Source organism: Glossina fuscipes, unplaced genomic scaffold (genome assembly GCF_014805625.2).
Source record: "Glossina fuscipes isolate IAEA_lab_2018 unplaced genomic scaffold, Yale_Gfus_2 219, whole genome shotgun sequence".
Lineage (NCBI taxonomy): Eukaryota > Metazoa > Arthropoda > Insecta > Diptera > Glossinidae > Glossina > Glossina fuscipes.
Genome location: NW_023998562.1, coordinates 565,046 through 586,085, shown reverse-complemented (window position 1 = coordinate 586,085; position 21,040 = coordinate 565,046). Strand labels below are relative to the sequence as shown.

General features: G+C 34.6%; 3 protein-coding genes across 3 annotated transcripts; 1 reads left to right on the top strand and 2 right to left on the bottom strand.

Moving 5' to 3' along the window:
* Positions 1 to 686: 686 nt before the first annotated feature.
* LOC119642149 (malate dehydrogenase, mitochondrial-like) lies at positions 687 to 2,796 on the bottom strand. The gene is made up of 4 exons (XM_038041139.1): positions 2,731 to 2,796; positions 2,289 to 2,496; positions 1,286 to 1,482; positions 687 to 1,226 (listed from the first exon to the last, which is right to left on the bottom strand). The coding sequence occupies exons 1-4, from the start codon at positions 2,794 to 2,796 to the stop codon at positions 687 to 689; spliced, it is 1,011 nt and encodes a 336-aa protein (XP_037897067.1).
* Positions 2,797 to 3,347: 551 nt separating this feature from the next.
* Positions 3,348 to 5,566, top strand: LOC119642135 (serine/threonine-protein kinase D1-like). Its single transcript, XM_038041124.1, is given in 5 exon segments — positions 3,348 to 3,375; positions 4,870 to 5,078; positions 5,155 to 5,173; positions 5,176 to 5,496; positions 5,553 to 5,566. Coding segments are annotated over 5 exon segments (591 nt in total).
* A 7,542-nt stretch (positions 5,567 to 13,108) lies between these two features.
* On the bottom strand, positions 13,109 to 16,645 carry LOC119642139 (malate dehydrogenase, mitochondrial-like). Its single transcript, XM_038041129.1, has 4 exons — positions 16,480 to 16,645; positions 16,017 to 16,224; positions 14,011 to 14,207; positions 13,109 to 13,953 (listed from the first exon to the last, which is right to left on the bottom strand). The coding sequence occupies exons 1-4, from the start codon at positions 16,543 to 16,545 to the stop codon at positions 13,414 to 13,416; spliced, it is 1,011 nt and encodes a 336-aa protein (XP_037897057.1). The 5' UTR covers positions 16,546 to 16,645; the 3' UTR covers positions 13,109 to 13,413.
* Between the last annotated feature and the right edge of the window lie 4,395 nt (positions 16,646 to 21,040).

Below are 21,040 nucleotides of genomic sequence, written 5' to 3'. Positions count from 1 at the left end.
AGAGGTAACTACGACTAAAATTTCAGCCTTGTTTTTCAGCTTTTGCAATCAATAAAAATATTGAAAAATGTAATATTTTATCGTGTTTTCTTCAGATAAAGGTGATAAAAATAAAAGATTCTGCCAAAACCGAATATAATTTACTTACTTGTTTCATTATAAAATGCTTCTTCCTAAGCGCAAGACAAACTGAAATACTTAAACTCGACATTTGTACCAAAAAGTAATAAAAAAAATTTTATAATTCTTGTTGGGTCTATCAAATTTGCTTCTCTTATATGTTTATCTTAGTTAGTAGTCGCTGTTCGTCGAAGCAATAAAAGCATAATAGAAATAAAATATCTCTGAAAACTTTCCGCATTCGTAGTCGCAGTAAAAAGGAGTACAATCAGAACATTCATCTATATTGGCATTTGATGGAAATTTTAAAAATACTATGAAATACACTTCCCAGCACGCAAAGTTTCAAAAATTTTTCAATAACCTAGGACTAAACCAACCACAAATTGTCAATTAATAAAATTATCGTATATAGTCTGTATGGTTATTATTTGGGGAAAACAAAAAAGATTTATCTACAGACGCTTATATCGCAGTAAAAATTTTTTATTTTCTTAGCGCTTGTGGGCTTCAAATTTTTAAAGATTACTATTGCAGGCATCAATATTTACAATTTGTGCTTCGAGTTATTTTTTGGCAAATTCAATGCCCTTCTGAACATCCTTTTTTATTTCCGGTATGGCCTTCTCCAACAGTTTCTTTTCATACTCACTCAGTTTAGGCAGTCCGCAATTTGCGTCGATTCCATTTTTACCCAGAACCAAAGGTGTAGAGAAGAAGCTAGCTTCGGTAACACTGGACTCTACATATGAGCACTCCATCACGTTTTTCTCGCCCTTTAAGCCCTTAAGCAAAGAATTAGTAAACCTATGGGCTGCGTAGGCCATAGATAACGTAGCCGAACCTACTCCAGCCTTAGCTGTAACCACCTCTGTACCGGCTTCTTGTATGCGCTTTGTCATCTTTTCAATGGCAGCTTGATCACCTTTAAAGGCAGGATTCGCCTGCGATAAAACAGGTATAATAGTAACACCGGAATGACCGCCAATAATGGAAATATCAACTTTTTTGGGGTCAACGCCATTAACTTCACCAATAAAAGTACGAGCACGCACAATGTCTAAAGTGCACACGCCGAATAAGCGTTTCGGATCGTAGACGCCATCCTATTTTCGGGAAAAGGAAATGAATGAACGAAAGTGTTATCTACATATATTTTGCTTACATTCTTCATTATCTCAGCTGCAATGGGGACGCAAGTGTTAACAGGATTAGTAATAATGGCAACAAGTGCTTTGGGACATTTCGCTACAATGGCTTTAGTTATATCCTTTACAGTACAAGCATTGATCTTGAAGAGATCGTCACGAGACATGCCGGGCTTACGAGGAGCCCCCGCAGATACAACAACAACATCGACACCTGCAAATTTTTTTCACAAACACTTCACTAAATTTAATTTAATATTTCTTAAAAGTACTCCAACAAATCAAGATGCTTTTACAAAGCAAATTTGTAAGCACCATTACTTTCCGATATCCAACGGATATTTATGGTTGCTCACGGACCATAGGCCAATAACGATTTCACCGAAAAAATCAGATTTTTTATGGGATTAGCATGCACTACTTAAGACAAATTCTCAGTCGATGTCTCTTTTATTTTAAAATGTTCTTTACAGGTGAACTTATAGACAGCAAAATAGAATTTCCATGTGAAGTTTCAAGTTTTTCAGCCGTCATCTTCCTACTTTAAAATGTTAAAACATAACACATAAAGCATGATCTGTTCGTTCAATGAAAATAGAATTAGCGAATAAAGAAGCACCATAAGTCAAAGTTTTCAAGTTCAGTGACGTGCTACTAGTCTAAGATGGAATTTTATTGTCGCTGTTTAGAAAAGATTGTAATTTGTTGAGCAGAGAAAAACCTGCGCTTAAAGCCTTTTGTCATATCCAATCCTTGAGCGGAACCTAGTTTTCTAGATTCTAGTTAAAAGGAAACGGGAGATCTCGCATTAATAAATAGCCCTATGCCCTGTTCAATAAGCTACACTATGCACATAAGACAAAAGTGGAATTTGCGCCGAGAAATTTGTGCCCGTTAATCTCATACTACCGGTCAAAGTACTGGGCGTTCGATGTGTGATATTCAATTTATGCCTCAACTTCTACTTGTCTACATAGACATAATCAATGGTCTATGTATTTATGTATTTATTAAGCTTACATTCCAAGGCGCCACAAATTTCATCTGGTCCCATGAAGCCACACACTCGGACTTTCGTGTCAACGTGTGCCAGATCCGCAACCACACCGGGAACGCGTGAGATATCATATAGCCGTAACTCAGAAATCAGTGGATTTCTTTTTAATAATAAGGATAATGGCTGCCCAATGCCACCACACGCACCGCACACAGCAACTCGAAAATTTTTCTCGAAATAAATAAGAACATTTACATTATAAGTAGCTGTATTTATCCCTATTTTATTTTATACAATAGTCCACCGATATGACATGGCATTCTGAATTGCACAGATATTTAAATAATAATATCCGTATTGTGCACTTTTAATTTCCAACAGTCACACGATAAAACTTCAGTTCTGTGCAGCCGAACGCCAAAGTAAAAATTTAAAACGGAAAGCAAAGTAATTAAACCAGTTTACCTGTCCACTGGTAGAAAATTTTCGCATGGATGAGACGGTAAGTTGTTTAACAAATTGTTTCAACATTTTTTCAAGTGTAAGTCAAACGTTAATAGTGCGAGCATGCAATTTACCGAAAAATTAAATTTTGAAATTGTCTTCTAAATAGTAAGAGAAATAAAAAATTTATGCAAGTTTTAAAAATTTCAAACGCTTTCAAAAATTTATATTTGACAGCTTTGACTTTTGCGTCATGAAAAATGAGATTTCCAACTTTAATTAATGATTTTTTTGCATTCTTATTAAAGTATCTAGCCACTATTCATATTAATTCACATTTAGTGTTGGTGAAACAGACGGTTGTTAGACACCATTTGCAGTTTCTATTAGAAAGTTTATCATTTTTGACCATAACCTTCGTCAGAATATTTTATCATTTAACGCCGATTTGCGTTGTTAACAGTGATTCGAAAAGTGCGAACCATTGAAAAATTTAAATTACACCGTGAAAATCGGCAAGTAAATAGCAATCAACTCTATAAGTGTTCCAAACAACATTCAACAAATGTTTTTCCACCTTGAAACAAATGGTCTCCTGTTTTTTCGAAAAGATTGTTGTACAGCAACGGTGACTTTAGATGAACGGAGAACGACCAGGTCTGAATGGTAAGCAACCATTTTTATGCCGGAAATTCTTGGTGAAATAAGGAAAACAAACAAACGCCGACGGCTCATGCTTCACGAAGACAATCCGGGAGAAGAAATGAGTGAGAGATCTCTTCTAACAATCAAATATTTAAACACTTACAAAATCGAATCAGTCGGTCATCCGCCAAATTTTGGAATCCCCTTTTTATTTTAGAGCTTTATATGGGTTTAAATCCTAAACAGTTATAAATTTAATGATATGTATATTTTTTAAAACATATCTATTATTATTATTATTATTAATGTAGCCAGAGAATAAATTCGAAGTCTAAAATCTTAAAGCGTTAGCATTTAAGGCTTTCGGCTTTATTAAAAACCAATAAAAGCAATAAATTTTTCTTTGCCATCTGTTGTTCGAATGTATCCGCTGGTCACCACGCTAGACAAGTTGCACAAGCTACACAAGCAAGTATAGTCACTCTCCAGTCTTTCCCTAACTCAAAATTCTCTACTCGTGATTCCTATCGTTCGTAATACGGATGAAGTCTACATATATTCAATATTCGATTCTGAGGATAACATAAAAAGTTATCTTGCTGCAAAAGTCCCATCTGTAAATTTAAAGCGTGTTAACATTTTCAAATTGGCTCCATTTCAACGCAGAGCTATTTCATCCTTTAAGGTGTTAATTCCGGCTGAAACCATGGAAATTTTGTAAAATAAAGAAATTCATATTCGTAATACTAATTCGTTAGTTCTTCCTCCCTCATAAAATTAAATGTTTCTTCAGGCCGAGTAACTTTCATTTACCACAATTTGCCACAAGTCACTTGGTGTTATAGTGATAATTCTGGCTATATGGTCCCCACTTCAACATCTGAATTGAGGTATTGTGTTTTTCAATGAATCATTCGCTCGAAATATACTTCAGTACAACAGTACTCCTGTAATTGTAATGTCAGACTACTAGATCTCTGCTCTGCCAATTTCTCGGAGATAGCCGTAAGTAGCTGTCCACTTTTTAGTTTACCTGAGTATCCGTATCGTGCAGCACTTGGAATTTCCTTTTATTACAGACATGACGGTCCGTTGAACTACTCTAACATGCCAAATCCGACTTGCGCAAATAAACAATACGATTTTAATAAAACCAATATTTTACTGTTTAAATTTCATCTTTCACACATTATGCTCGATTTTTCTGCTGGGAGTATTGAAGATACCTTCAGTTGATAAAATCTCCACTACTTAATCCTAAATATTTTTATAAATTTGTCAACTAGAAAAGAAAAACCTCCATGTATTTCTCGTAGGTTTCTGTCAATGGCTCTGCGTCTTCTGGTGAAATTGAAAGCTCAAATTTGTTAATTATCTGTGGGCAGCGGAACGATGGGATACCTCGGGTGAACATAAATGTGCCAGAACCCTCACACGTGAGTGTTACAGCCCCCAAATTCACGAGAATTATTGCCTATTTGACTGATTTGACGTTTACTTATGAGTGACTAACAGAATGCTGCGAATCCGAAGAGAAAATCCAAGATATGGGACAGCTTTATCAAATATTTACCGACGAAGTGCTGGGATCTGGTCAGTTTGGTGTTGTTTATGGTGGTCTCCACAAAAAAACGAAGCGAGAAGTAGCTATTAAAGTGATAGATAAGTTGAGATTTCCAACCAAGCAAGAAGCACAACTGAAAAACGAGGTTGCGATCCTACAGGTATGATTAAATCCAGAATATGTATTTATGAATTCACATTTGATGTTTGAAAGCCAAAATATTCCTCTTCCATCAGAATGTTACACACTGTGGTATAGTTTGGAGAAAATATTTGAAACATCTGAAAGAATATTCGTTGTAATGGAAAAACTGAAGGGAGACATGTTGGAAATGATACTCTCTCATAAGCGAGGCCGAATAAGTGAAAGAGTGACAAAATTTCTCATAACGCAAATACTCATTGCCCGAAAATATTTACACAGTGAAAACGTGGTTCATTGTGATCTTAAGCCTGAAAACGTTTTACTCTCCTCAGATTCAGATTTTCCGCAAGTTAAACTTTGTGATTTTGGTTACGCTCGCATCATTGGTGAAAAATAATTTCGCAGATCGATAGTGGGGACACCAGCCTATTTGGGTGAGTTTTCTAAAATATTAGAACGTCTGAATTCGTTTATAAGTTGCATCATTCAGCACCGGAAGCCTAAGCGGCACATTTCCTTTCAACGAATAATGCGCAGAACGTAAAAAATTTTAAAATCAAAAATTATGGTTGTCAAATTGTGTGTTTGATAGACCAGTAATTTGGTATTGAAAAGTTTTAAGGTAAATGTACAACTAAGCAGATATTATAGCTATAATTATGCGAAAATTCACAATAAATAATTAACTTTATGCTTCCCCCATACCGTTGATAGTGTTTAACAGAGGTGAGATGCGTTCTTCACGACCGAAAAGTATAGCATACGACCTATAACTGCTTTGCCATTTCAGATTGCGAATCTTTTATTGCTGTTTTTTTTCTTCAGGGTAAGTATAGCATACGACCGAAAAGTATAGCATACGACCGAAAAGTATAGCATACGACCAGAATAGTATAGCATACGACCTATAACTGCTTTGCTCAAAGCACGGCTTATGAAAAACATCCACATCACTTATTTAGAACTTTTCCAATCAACTCCTGCATGTTCTATCAGAAACTGTACTTTCACCAAGCACTTTCAAAAAATGTCCTTGCGCTTCTGTAGCCATGGATATGCGATGACGTCTCACTTAATATTAACATGAACCATCCTCGTTTTAATTCACTTGCTAGAAGCCAGTGTATATACATGCGGTGATAAAAAGGGAGAGAACTTGTTGTCACAGGAGCAGGTAGAACTTTCCCCATTTGGTTATCTCTTATGGAGATCATCAAACCGCATGATGGTCAGCGACATTTAAGAGAGACGGGGCACAGTTGGATATGTGCTGCGTGACGGCAACCTTGGAAGCGTTATTTCCTCGAGATAGGATAGTGTTTGGATGGCCGTCTAGGACGTGAAGTTAATGGGTGTGTAGAATTGCTCCTGGTAGGAAGATGCACTACCCACCCGACTGACGGGATTCAGTGCCTTCTTACCTGGTAGATACGGCCCTTCGGAGAGTTTCCGAAAATTTCGTGAGAAGCTATTTAAGAAATGTTTATATAGGCCTCGACGTAAATCAGTGAAAATGGACTACACCCATTTTTTACTTCAGTAACTGAGGGTAGTAGGACCCCCTCCAATGCGGATTGTCTTACTCCTTGAGGGGTCTTCAACTGAACTAGACAAATGGCCGATGATTTTAAGGAGACTGTCTGATTACGGCTTCACGCTTCATTGTCACTTAATTTTGAGCTTTTGCTATCAAATCTTATATTGCTCCATTCCATCATTGTTTTCTGAAAAAAAGCTGAACTGTTACGAATCTCTTGGAGTTTATTTGCCCTGGTTTCCAAGCTTTTTCTAGTTGCTCTCGCACGGATGACGTATATACTGACTTTAGTAAAGCGTTTGATTTAGTTAACCAGAACTTATTGATCTTCAAGTTTCAGGCCTCCAGCTTCCGTTTGTACTTAGTGAAATGGATAAGCTCTTCTCTTCATAACAGATCACTTAGGGTCCCTTTTATTTATTCCATAAATTAATGATCTTCCCTCGGTGATTAAATCCGCCCATATTTTCATGTACGCTAACGATGTTAAACTGCTCTCTTCTTTCTTCTTGGAATCGTCATCATGTTCGCTTCAAATTGACTTAAATAAGAATACTTATTAAACTTCATGAAATTAAATCGAAAAAAATTAAAGAAACTTTCTTTTTTAAGAAGGAATTTATGCAATACTGAGTATTTCATCAACTCATACAAGTTGGAACACGTTGATTCATTTGCCGATTTAGGACTTCTGTTCGAACAAAGATTACGTTTCAATTTGTACATTTTCTTTATTACAGGCCATACTTCTTCAGACTTATCATAGCGCCAATATAGAAATTGTATGGTTGATAGTGTTGCGAACGTCTTGTTGTGAACTTTTCCTGACCAGGCAGCGGAAAGAAAAAACTTTTATTGCATTGTCTCCTTTGCTGATAAACAATAATCGGTACAATTGCATCGCCTCCGCCTTATGTTGTATGTTATGTGTGGGATATTTGCATATTTTTTAGTTAATGTTGTGGGGCTTGTAATATTTCCTATTTGGAAAAATTATTTTTACATCTGTTGCGGAGAAATACCTCAACGGCTTCTCCAGTCGTCCTTACCTTCGATATTTATATTCCTCATCTGAAAAAAAATCTTAATATCTTTAGAGGTTATAATTCAATTTTCTTTTATTAATTAAGTTATGACACCAACTAAAACACGTAATTTGAAAAAAAAAAAAAAAGAAAGGGTTTATTTGCCCACAAAGAATCTACCCAGCAGCTAGGAATGAATATTTAAATGACTATATTTAACTTAAATTATCGACGTTCGGACAGAAAAGACTGTCTTCAAAGATCACAGACCTTGTTAGAAGGCTGCCTTTGTAGTCCAACGTGTTATGAGGCCAGAGCTTCTGCGCTCTGCCGCAGTAGACGTGGACTTATCCCGGCTGGTTCCGGCGTCCGTTCCGCGCAAAAGATCTTATTAGCGAGACTGCGGTCCTTAGAACTCTGTACTCCTTGGAAACGTCTGATCCACAGGTCTCGTCTTCCACAGGCATTCCGAAAAGTTGATCTCCTACAAGAGACGCCTGGTTTTTTTAGGACTACCCTTGTAATCTCTGCTTGGCTTCTTCTTTTTGAGGACAGCTTTCTAGGTAGACTTCGTTTACGTTCGAACAGAGTGCGCTTCTAGCTCAGTTGTGGAAATACGGAAATTCGTTTATGTTTTCGGAAACTACAAATCAAAACAATTCCCAGTTTGTACATTTGAGTTCTCGGTAGGCTTGGCATGACACCGCCCCAGGCCTAATATGTTACTGGTCCAACAATGAGACCTCTGTGGAGATACGCCACTACGAGATAGAGGAACACAAGACCGAGAGTAAGATCTAACACCTCTTTCCTAAATACGTTCCTAAATGTGGGCTCTTGGGAGAAGGTTGCATTTTATCGAATAAGCAAGATGGCTATGGACAGCCTACGTTGCTGCGTTTACTTTCTTATTATCATACCGATGCACGGTAATGAGTGCATAAAATCATTTGAACGAGGATCATATAATTCCACTTTGTAATTAACTGTAATCACATATACATAGTGTTAATAAATTTCCGAAAATATCCTTATAAGGAATGCGTGTACGCTTCATAAATTCTCCACCCAAAAACCAGAGTTGCGATAAGCAATCTCATATATTTGTATGGTATCATCCGACAGTTAATAAACGACCATAAACACTCTCTCACAATTTTCTTTGATGGTCGTTAGAAGTTTCGCGCCATAACGTAAAATAAGGCGATCCAACTCTATGAACTTTTTGAAATCGGCTTTCGGTTCTACTGACACTGACAGTAGCCTTCCGAATCTTCGTGGGTACCTCAGCCATTGTAAGGTGGCAAAATTCGTTCTTTAATTTTTGAAGGCATATAATCGTCAGCCCGCATGTGCTAGTGCGACGTTCTGGTCTCTGCATGCTTTTATATCTTGTCAATTTTCATATCAAAGTAATTCTTACAAAGTACAACAGCTGTTGGAGAATCATATACAATTTTTTTCCACCACTTTTTTTTATTTAACAGAGTTTTGTACGACCGCTTTCCAACTTAACACAGTTGTTAAGACTACTTTGCCATTTAACAGAGTTTTTAACGAGTGTTTTGCCACTTTTTTCCATATAACAAAATGGTGGCACCAATTAATTGAAAAATGTCAGTAGAATCGTGAAATGTTTCTTTCTTTAGCAATGAATACCTCACCTTCTTTGAATTATTAGACTGCCTTCCATCATTTATATCAATTAATCCCAAGGACGCTGTAATCGTTAGTGAATGAGCAACTACGATGGACATAGGACGTGCGGTGTTGTTAAACTCTTGACCGCGTCGTTGTTTAAATGCAAGTTCAGTTGGTACAATGGGCGTTGGTTTAGATTTCGCGATAGGTGCCGCTTTATGTTGCCGTAGCCAAAAGCGAGTTATATGCGTGGAGGATGATAGTGCTTTCAGTTTTTCTGGAATGGAGTTGGAAAGTATAGTCCGCTATGAACTGCCTATAGTTATAATAATAGTTAACAATAACGGCATATACGGGGGATTTGATCAAGAAATGTTCAATAATCTACGTAGTGATGACGATTTGTCGCAAGTGCGAGTCTACATGTAGTTGGAAAAAACATTAATTCAAATTGGTAATTACTTTTAGAACACCGCCGTCAGCTCTAGCTGTTGTTCGTTATGAACGAATGACGGAAATGTTTGGCATGAAAGATTACTTTTGTAAGACAATACCGGAACTTCAGCGGACTATTAAAGAATCATTACAGTTGATAGATATGCCTACGTTAATCAATCAATAATCAGTGTGGCTTTAGGTCCGACTTCGGATAGAAAGCCTTAATCTTTTCATTGGTTAACTGAATCCAAATTATAGAGACGCAAGCAGGTAATTGGTTTTTAGAATTTCTTTTATTCGCACCAATGCGTGTATTTTTAACGAAATAAAAAGAAAAATGCCTATCTGTCCAATTCTTGAAATGGTAGGAACAGGGTAAAATAATAATGAATCCTTTCGTTTTAATGGTGGAAGATTTCGCTTAATTTTTGTAGATAGCTTTATTAAAAAAAAAGAATTTATATAAACTATGTGTTCGTATTCTTTGTACAGTTTGTACAGATTTGACGCAATGGGCACTTTCTCGCAGTCTTCCACAGTCAGCAAATTTGGATATATCGCCGGCGACCCGGTTTAATCAAGCTACCTATTACTGGCAACAACCTTACATACCATGGATGACATTGTTTCGTCGCAATAGTCCGGAAAATACGGGAATTACGTTAGGAGAAAAAAAGCGTAACGTCTGAAATGGTAACATGGTGTTGATTTCTCGCTGAAAGCCGTTGGCTGGTTTTTTCCAAAATCCTTTACATTGTTTATAAAAAGAGTACTATGTGAGGAGAATAGAGAGAACACAGAGTTGCTTTTAATAAATAAGAACAATGGTGAATAAAAAACCTCCCATCCGTTAAATGAGAAGAAGTAGCAGAAAAAACCATCATGCTTAAATTTGAATAAGTAACAGAAAAAACATAATACTTTCTGTTAAATTAGAAGAATTGGTAGAAAAAAATCGTAGCAGCTGGATATGCTTTACATCGTTCTGCTACAGCTTTTGGCTTAACTTTGGCCTAAAGTTTACTTTAATAATCACAATTAAAATACAGAGGTCGGGTACGCAAAAACAAAAAAAAAAAAAAAACAGAAAGAAATCCCAAGGAAAGAGCAAGAGTAATTGTGAAATCAGAAGACGTGACAATGAACTAAATATCCTGTGCGGGATGCTATCAAATGTTTGATTATTTCCCTACGTATCGTCAACGAATACAGCTCCGGGGCGATATGACAATTTGAAAGATTGGAAGTGTCCATTATGCGGAAAGATCTTAAGTTCTGCATCTCACCTTGAACGACACGCGAAAAGTCATTTAGAAAACAAACGCGAATTCCGACCTAAAATAATAAATATTAAATTATACATTACTTGAAGAGAATGTAGTGAACAGTTCGATAGTTTTGAAAAATATGATCGCATGACCAACTTGATAACGTAAGAGAACGGAAATAGTAGTCCCAATGCTTGCAAAATTTTTGTATATTAATGCTAATAATGTATTAAAAATCTTTAAAAAAACTAAATATTAGAAAGCTCATAAAACAAGTATATTCCTACTCAGCTAAGGTAATACCGTTGAGTTTGATTTGATCACAAAATAGCTGGAAACTAAGGAGACACCAACGAGCTTTCCAGAAAAACTATATGTCTCAGATGGTTTTGTCTGTCAACATATAAAATATACATGCATGTACTTACTGTCAATTTCTTACAATTTCTTTATATATTTTAAATTTATTTAAGACAATCGTAATTTTTAATGCGATACGAAATTTTATTTTTTGGCTCATTTTTGGCCTTTTTTATGCGTTTTTTTACAATTTCTTTATATATCTTAAATTTATTTAACACAACAATGATTTTTAATGCAATATAAAATTTTATTTGGTATTTACCCTATTTCGCTTTTTTTAACAATTTTTCACTTGGTTAAACTTTTTTGTGCACTTGAAAAATGGATTTGATTTATCGCTAAACACGGTTAGCTGGTTTTTTCCTTTACAAGGTTTGTAAAAAAGTAGCATGTGAGGAGAATGCAGAGAGCACAAAGTTGCTTTCAATAAATTTGAACGCTTCGATTCTGTTAGTGTGACAAAATAGAATCCGATTCTGTTAAAGTATGAGATATTAGAGTCCGATTTTGTTAGTATAAGAAATTACGGTCCGATTTTGTTAGTGTGAGAAATTCAATGAATTAAAAACCTACTCGTTTTAAAATCTCTGTAACTCCCAGAAGGGAATGGCCTTTGCGATCCTACACGTCAATTGCGGTATGGTGACCTTTTCCTTTCCGTTCTATAAATACAAGTTTTTAGATATTTATAAAATTGGTGACCAAAAAGCAATTCGGCTTTATCCTTCGTCGATTGTTTTCATTAGTCTCAGATAATTTAGGATATTATTGTACGCTGCATTTGTTAGAGCAAATTTTAGCACACAAAGCATTACAATTTTCAAGCATGACATCTTCCTAAAAATGTATGTCTATTTTGCTGCATTACTCGTACTTAATTTTGTACGTTTGCAATCTAAGGGTTCACTCGCAACTAAGTTCGATTGTTTTAGCAAACAAAATATTTTCGTTCATTACGTTTGCAAATAAAATCGATGCAAATTCACGCAATCGTCAAATCCGTTTTTTGTTCTCATTTTCGGCTTTGCAAACGTAACTCTCAAATCGTTTCGGTATCAGGAGCAAAAAAATTTGAAGCGAAAAACGTGCATCGCACAAACACTGTTGAGATTGTTTCATTTGCCAATGGAGTGAAAACAGAAATCACAATGTTGCGTTTTGAACATCTTAAAGATTAATCTTAGTTTTTGCTTTAATTTCCTTAATTTTTCCTTTTTTAAATTCATTTTCAACAATTTCAAGGTCTGCTTAATGAATATAATAGACACTTTATCACAAAGAAGCGTTTAGTAAATTATTCATATTATTTTACGATATCGTATTCCACGCAACTAAAACGCTTAAGTTTTTTTTGTGTTCGTTTTTTTTTAGTGTAAGTTACTTAAGTTACGTCAAGTTAAGTTAAGTTAAGTTGAGTTACTTACACCACAAAAAGTTACTTTGCGGCATATTTAACTTAATACCTCAAACTGTTTACGGCAGACATCTTCAGTGCGTATTACTCATATTTTTTTTAAAACTGAAGAGAAAATAAAGTCGAAAAGTTTCAAAGTATACTAAACAAAAATTTGACAAATCCTTAAGTGCCAGAGAATTCGTTGTACGACCAGAGAATTCGTGCCATATAAGGTGCATTTTGCGTGCAATGCTCCCGAGAGTGCTAGATTATAAAGTGTCGTTAAATTAGGATAGACAATGTCTCAAATAACATATTATCATACTTTTGCAAGGTAAACGCGCTTTCCGCATAGAATAAAAACAGAAAAAAAGAAAATATTAGTCCAAATGCCCTTCTACATCGTTCTTCTTCATTTATTAGATTAACTTTACATCTTAAAGTAAAACAGAATTTAACTAAAACCACATCAAAAATATTTGGATAAAAATACAAAAGATTGCAAAAAAAAAATTGAACTATCAAATCGCGGAAAAGTGCTCCTATCTTTGCTACTTTTCCAATGCTGACTGGTGTTACATATTAAGGTCGAATTTGCGAACGAAGTTAAGGTAGCCTTAAAATTTATAAGTATGTATATATATAAGGTGCTGGCATACGAACATTGTTAGTAGATTAGCAGTTTAGCTTTTGGCAAAATCAACACCTTTTTGTATATTCTTCTTAAGTTCTGGTAAGGCAGTAACTAATAGCTTTTTCTCAAAATCATTTAAGTTAGGCAAACCACAGTTTTCTTGAATGCCGTCCTTACCCAAAACCAAAGGCGTTGCAAAGAAGCTAGCTTCTGTAACGTTGGATTGTACATACGAACATTCTACTACATTTTTTTCACCGCTCATTCCCCTGAGCAGTGAGTTGGCAAAACGGGCCCCGGCATAGGCCATAGATAAGGTAGCCGAACCTGCACCAGCCTTAGCTTTAACTACCTCCGTACCAGCTTCTTGTATGCGCACTGTCATCTTTTCAATAGCTGTCTGATCACCTTTAAAGGCAGGTTGCGACTGAGATAAGACCGGGATAATAGTTATACCAGAGTGACCGCCAATCACCGGAATGTGAACTTTCTGGGGATCAGCACCAACGGCTTCTCCAATAAAGGTTCTAGCCCGTACAACATCCAAAGTGGACACCCCAAATAGGCGTTTGGGATCATATACACCTGCCTAATGAACAGTAAATTAAAAATTTCTGAATAATAGTCTTATATATATTTCATTTACCTTCTTCAATATTTCAGCCGCAATAGGTACGCATGTGTTAACAGGATTTGTGATGACTGCGATCATGGCTTTAGGACATTTTGCAGCGATGACCCTAACTATGTCTCTAATAATTCCTGCATTAACATTAAAAAGATCGTCACGAGTCATGCCGGGTTTACGAGGAACGCCAGCAGGTATAACGACGACCTCAGCACCTATCGAAAAAATCAAGATTGTATGATATATTTTTTACTAGTTGTCTAATAAAATCGCGCAAAAGTGTTGGAGATCTTATTAAGGTAAAGGTTGCTAAAAGAGACAGTACAAATTGGTGCTAATAAGAACATTTGGAAAATAAATAAAAATGAAATAAAAAGAAGTAAAATGGAAAATTCAAATAGAAACGAACAAACGAAATTACGGAAATAAGTGCAAATGGCTTTTTGTTCTTGGCTTTCTCTATAAAATTTTGTATTGAAAAATTTTTCCACACTCTTTGTTAAAGAAAAGTTTCGGAAATCTTTTGAGATAAGGGTTTGTATATACTTTACAAAGTGATTATAGAGGTCAGTCGCATTAGTAAGCAACATTAATCTTATCTACACAACTATATATCTTCTTTAACACTAAACGCATTTCCAAATTCGTTTGCATTAAATAAATTAATCTCATTCTAAATTCCTTTTATAATAACGGCAGATTACAAAATTATATTGAGCTTTACCCGAATCTTTAATACGCGTCACCTCTATTTTAAAGTAGAACGTGCAAATATTTACTGCAGCTTATACGGGATTTAAACAGCGATATTCACACTCTGGTCTACTCTTTGTCTGGTGGGCATGGCCAATTTTCAGCACCAAACTGCAAGTAGCAGTTTTCAGTGTTTTTGCCAAATTTGCAGCAGTGTAGGGCAGATAAATATAACAAGATGGATTCAAAGTCTGGTGCTGATCAATAATACCTCCACGTTTTATAGGTTCTCCGAAGCTCCTTTCAGCATATTGCAAGTATTTAGGTAAAAAATGAAAGTTCGGTGCTGTACAGGATTTAATCCTGATCAATGCTTTCAATTTTTGAGCAAGTGTTGCAGTATCAGTTATCAAGTATGAAAGTTTTTGTCGTTGGATCTACTGTACTAACGAGTAGAAAAACAATTTGCTTTTTTATTTTTGAATAACTTTTTTCAATCAAAAAGTGTGCGTTAATGGACTAAGCATTACGCGTACCGAATAATTATGCCGTATGTCAGATGGATTAAGTGCTTTCCCGAAGTTAAGCTCAGGAAAGCCCCAGGAAAAGTTAAAACTCCAGCTGTTTGTCCGATATATATATAATATTATATGAACTATTGTCCGTTCGATCGGCATCTAAAAATTTATCTTGAAAAAATTTTTCACTTTAAGAAAGCGGCTTCTATTTACTCTCGCGTAAATTACGCACGTATAACTAAAGTATATAAATTTCTTGACTTGATCCGTTAGCTTGAAATTTTTTTATACGCTAATAATATAATAAGACGACGTTGCTTATGACGACATTAATTCCTCATTAGAAATTGTAGTCTTTGATTTCGTTAAAACAAATAAAAAACATGTTTGCACTTAACTAAGTAAAGAATTAGTTAACATTTTGCCTCCGTAACATGATAAAGGAACGAATGTAGTGGATTGAAAGAACACTTGCTAGGAGAAATGGAAACCAAAACAAATGTGTGAAAATCCAACACTTCATATACGAAACTTATGGTGCCGATGGTTGCTGTACACTAAAGCTCCAACGGACTGAAGTTGTTTCGTTTAATTTTTCTATAACCATAGTGTTTGTTGCCAAGTAAGCCGTTGTGCCGTTTATGTGTACATACATTTAGAGTTTATATGTCTTCATGTTCAACTTACAGTTGTCTACAAAAACATTTTGTCATATCAATTGCTACCAAAATTGGCAGTCACGTGGCGTATGAAAAAATATTTTTCTTAACTCTTAATGAATTTAGGTAATTTAGAGAAATTTTTAAGACTTACCGTCCAGTGCCCCAGAAATTTCATCTGGACCCATAAACCCAGCAGTGCCGCTTTTAGTATCAATATGAGATAGATCTGCTGCTACTCCGGGCGTATGAACTATATCATATAGTCGTAAATCACTGACTAAAGGATTTTGTTTTAGTAATAATGACAATGGTTGCCCAATGCCACCAGATGCCCCACATACAGCCACTTTGAAGTTATTCTAAAAATAAACAAATTTCTATTGCATATACCATTAAAAGATTCTATAAAATATTTTCGTTATTAATTGTAAATCAATCCACCATTTTTCAGACCGTGGAAAAAGAAAAATCGTGCAAAATTAAGAAGTTGAATAATGGCATACAGATTCTTAGCTTACGGAAGAAACATTACGTAAACTTTGCTTAACCATGCAAATTCAAGTTTTCCATATTTAATTTAACCCAAACTCCGGAAACGAAAGTAGTACATTTACCTGTCCAGTGGTTGAAAAATTTCGCAACGAGTGCATCGCCAACTGTTTAGTTATTTGTTTCAGCATTTTATTTAATTAATGGATTCACGTATCCCCCGGTTGTAACTGGAACAAAGCTGTTCTAAAATTATAAAAGATCTCTCTTCTATCTGGTCTAATTGTGAAAACACATTGCCACCATCCAAAATCTTAAAAATTGAAGGGATTTTAATTTTGACAAATCCAATTTATTGCATTTACTTTTAGGGAAAATATTTATATGCCTTCAAAATCGTTCATTTTTCACATTAAATTAAAAAGTACATACAAAATAAAATACAAAAACCGGTTGTTACACTGAAAATATTGAGTTTAATTTAACAATTTCATGATTTTTTAAATAAAAGTGATAACACTACTCATGTTAAGGTCAACTCTGGAAAACGTTACTACCACACTATGACTGCCGACATAATGAATGTTCGAGTATATTCCCACGTCTATGAGAAACATGTAGCTTGTAAGTAGTGCACATTATACATACGTATACATATATATATATTTTAAAAAATAAAGAACGGCGGCTCATTGTGTTTACCACTTGGAAGTTTTTAGCTGAAAAGCGAAAATGACGCCTTAGTTGTCTTAGCTCCCTTTTTGGCTATTTTTGGGTTTGGGAGTAAAAGTTCAACATATGGGAAGCAATGTAAGCGAATACAAGGAAACTCGAAAATTTGGTCAACTGTTCTTGAAATGAAGAAGGGTGAGATTGAAGATATTAATTTTCAGTTTAAGATATATGTGTCAATTTGTTTTATTAAAGTGTATTAAACTAAAGAGTAATTTTCAAATTATGGAAAAATTAATAATAATGACATCAAATTTTTTAGATTCTTTTTTTTTACTAACCAGTTCCAAAATGTTTGTTTTCACGATAATTTTCCTATTATAATTATATGCTACACCAATTGTGGAATAGGTTATATTAAGCTAATACGGACGTAAGCAACACCGAGAAGGACTTAAGAAAGACCCATCTTTAATTATACCTAAGTCTGTCTGTAAATTTATTTTGCGTTCAAGCTGCACGTTGTAATTTGTGAGATATTTTAATGAAATTTGGTACAAGGACGCACTTTGGCCCAAGGACCAACGCTATTCAAAACTGTTTGTACTGGCCCACTTTTTCAACCCCATACAACAACCTGTTCTGAAAAGTCGTTATATGGGGAAAAATATCAATTTTCAAAATTTCTCGCCAAAGTAGTATTTCGATATTTCAATTCGGTGTGAAAATTTTGGATCAGCTGGGGCTCTCATATAACCGTTCCTATTTTTTCAAAACCACCGCATACAAGAATTTTTATGAAATGTAAACCTTTATATGCCAAAAAAACCCTAAGTTTAAATATTTTATATCGAAAATTTGTTTGGGATAGTAATTGAATAAAAAAATTAAGTGGACCTAATTGGAACCACGTAGATCTATTTCTTGTTCACACTCCTTATAAGATGTCCCGTCAGCAGTAAGTCTTTCGGAAAAGGTTTAATTTTTAATATTTTATCATCAAAACTAATTCATAGTGGTGCTTCAGCCAAAAAATTAACGATAGTAATTTTGGATCACATGGGGCTGTTTTCTCTGGATTCTAACATACATAGGTGCTATCACGAAACGCAAACTCTTATATGAAGAAAAAATCTAACCTTCCAATGTGCGGGGTTTCATGAAAATTATGGCTTTGCGTGATAATAATGATAATAAGTTTTTAGTGTGTACTACCAAAACGATCGAATAACTGCATTCGGCGAAGTGGTGTAGGCTATGTAAAGGTTGGCGCCGCTCGATTTATCTGTTCTTACTTGTTTTTAAATTATATCGCTGAAATCCACTTTTCTGCGTTTAATGCATTTAAAAATAAAATTTTCCAAACTGCTACCTAGTGAGCGTCATGCTAAGACATTAGAAACTTCTCAAGAAGAAGTATTGACCTGTATAGACATGATTAAGTATGAACGTCTTCGTCAGGAGGGATACATTAAACAACCCATAATGTAATGTAATGTTTTTAATATATCTCTTTAACAATAATGTAATGTAATATAATGTTTATAATACGTGCCATCGTTTTTGTATGACATACTATGTATGTAATGATTTAGTATTATTTTTGCTCATTGTTCGTTAGAGGTTATTTAGAAAAAAATTGTTGCTTTATTTTCAGCTCCAATTAATAACAATTTCGTCTTTGAGTGGACTCTAGAATTAGTTCGATAGTTTTCTCGTTAAAGTTCTGCGAATGTATCAAGTTTGAAAGGCGTTGGATAGTTTTCTCGTTAAATCTCTGTTGCCATTTATTAAAAGAAACTCTATTTTTTCTGTATTCTCAACATCTGATATTTTTTTTTCAACGTGTAAACAAAAGAAAACCAGCTAACGGTTTTTGGCGAGAAATCAGACATATCAATTATTTTGCAGTCATGTGCATGTTCTTGAAGTTGAAAAAAGAAAAGTTTGTGCAAATTAATTAAAAAACCCTAGCGAAAATCTTTACTGAACTAAATAGCTATATATATATTGCAAACATAAAAAAAGAGGAATTTCATTGAAAACATTCGGAAGTTCATTGAAAGCAATCGGAAATTTTCAGTCAATTATCACAAAAACGTGGGTATGTTTCGTGCATCAAAATCATAAGAGGCATAAAAAAAAAATCATATAAAAGAAGAACCATCTGAGGAAAAATAAAATAAAAACATAGTAGAATTAAATTTGCGTTGTAAAAATTTAATAAAGACACATTGGTAGACGAAATGAACAAAGTACACGTGAGTACGTTCATATGTTTCGACGTAAAATGGATTAGTTGGTTTTATATTAAATTTATTAATTATTTATTATTTGTCACATGTAATTTAAATCCTTTCTTACATAAAACCCCTATTCTATATTAGTTGAACAAGCTAAAATGTTTTAATGCATTCGTAAGAATACTATCAAATTTGTGTGGTGGCTTTTTCAAGAGTAGTCCATCCGCATATATAGAATGTATTTACAAGTGGTGTAAGAAAGTGATATAAAAAGGCCATTCATAATTTTGAGTAGGATTACATTAAAATAGGAGGATACGGATTATTACGAGTAATAAATTTTATCCAGTTTATTGGATTGAAATGTAATTATGTAGGGATTTGAATGAGGTTAGTTGGAGAAGTATTAGCTAGCTTAATTTGTTTACGTCAAATTGATTTAAAAGCATTAATTACTTACCCTTCTGTAGCTCATATAGGAATTGTATAATAAGGGTGTGAAGTTATATTTAAAAAATGGCTATCAGAGACACGAACCATTTTTTGCATCCTCTGTGAACCCGTTAGCAGAATTCTGTTAAACGAAGTCTCGGAGGGATTTAACTCAAAACGTAAGTAAAATAGAGCTTTTCGAGAATTCTTTTGCAAATTATTATAAACAAAACATGACTTTATGAAAATTAATTAATATTCGAAAGGACAACATTTTAAGGGTGTGAAGGTAAATTCGAATTTAACTAGCAAAGACACCTACCATTTATGTTAACAAAACTATGTTAACGACTTAACAGAGCTCTGTTAAATAATTACAATTGAGATGTAGTTGGATTTGAAAGCCTACTCCGTCCATACTAAAATAAGGAAAGGGTGTGAGGATAAATTCGAATTTAACTAGTAGAGACACCTACCATTTCTGTTAACATACCTCTGTTAACGACTTAACAGAGATCATGTTAAATACTTACAATTGAGATATAGTTGGTGTGAAAGCCTAATCCGTCCATATTAAAAACAAGAAAATATGTTTGTGGGAATTTCATGAATCAATATAAAACTACCTTTCAAATTCAAATTCTGCTTATGGAAACTATTTTTAACGGTATTTGAAATTTGGTATGTTAGCGAAAACTGCATATGAAAAAACACCCAACTTTGACACTCTAGTGCGGCCAAACTAGAAAATGTCGCGTATATTCACTTATATCACGTGAATCTATATGAAAATACCTATCGATTAAGCAAAAAGAATTCACACTTTTCTTTCAGAAACTATTTTTAGCAATTTTCTGAAATTATATACTTAACAAGATAACGCTGCGAGGGCGTTTCGTCCCTTTCTTACGGCGGAGACAGCCCAGCGGCCCAGGGAGGAAAAAACAAACGCAAGAAAATTTATATTTACAGGGGCTTGGTTCTATTTCAATTACCTATAATCTCTTAGTTCAATAGTTCTTTAGTTCTTCAACTACTCGCGACCGCCTCTCAAGACGAGACTCTCCTCTGCAAGTATCCAGACCCGACTAACTTAACTCACTTCAAGCTTAACCTATCCCTACTGCTACCTTAATCTATTCTATTCTATGTTAATCTATTTCTATTCTATCTTAACCTATGTTAAGATAGAGATATCTTAGTGCATCCCTATTGCTACCTTAATCTATCCTACTCTATTCCTATTTCTACCAGAATCTTCCATCTTAACCTATCCCGATCGCTATCCCATTCTTACTACTATCTTTAACCTATTACTAACTTAACCCTAGCTCTACCT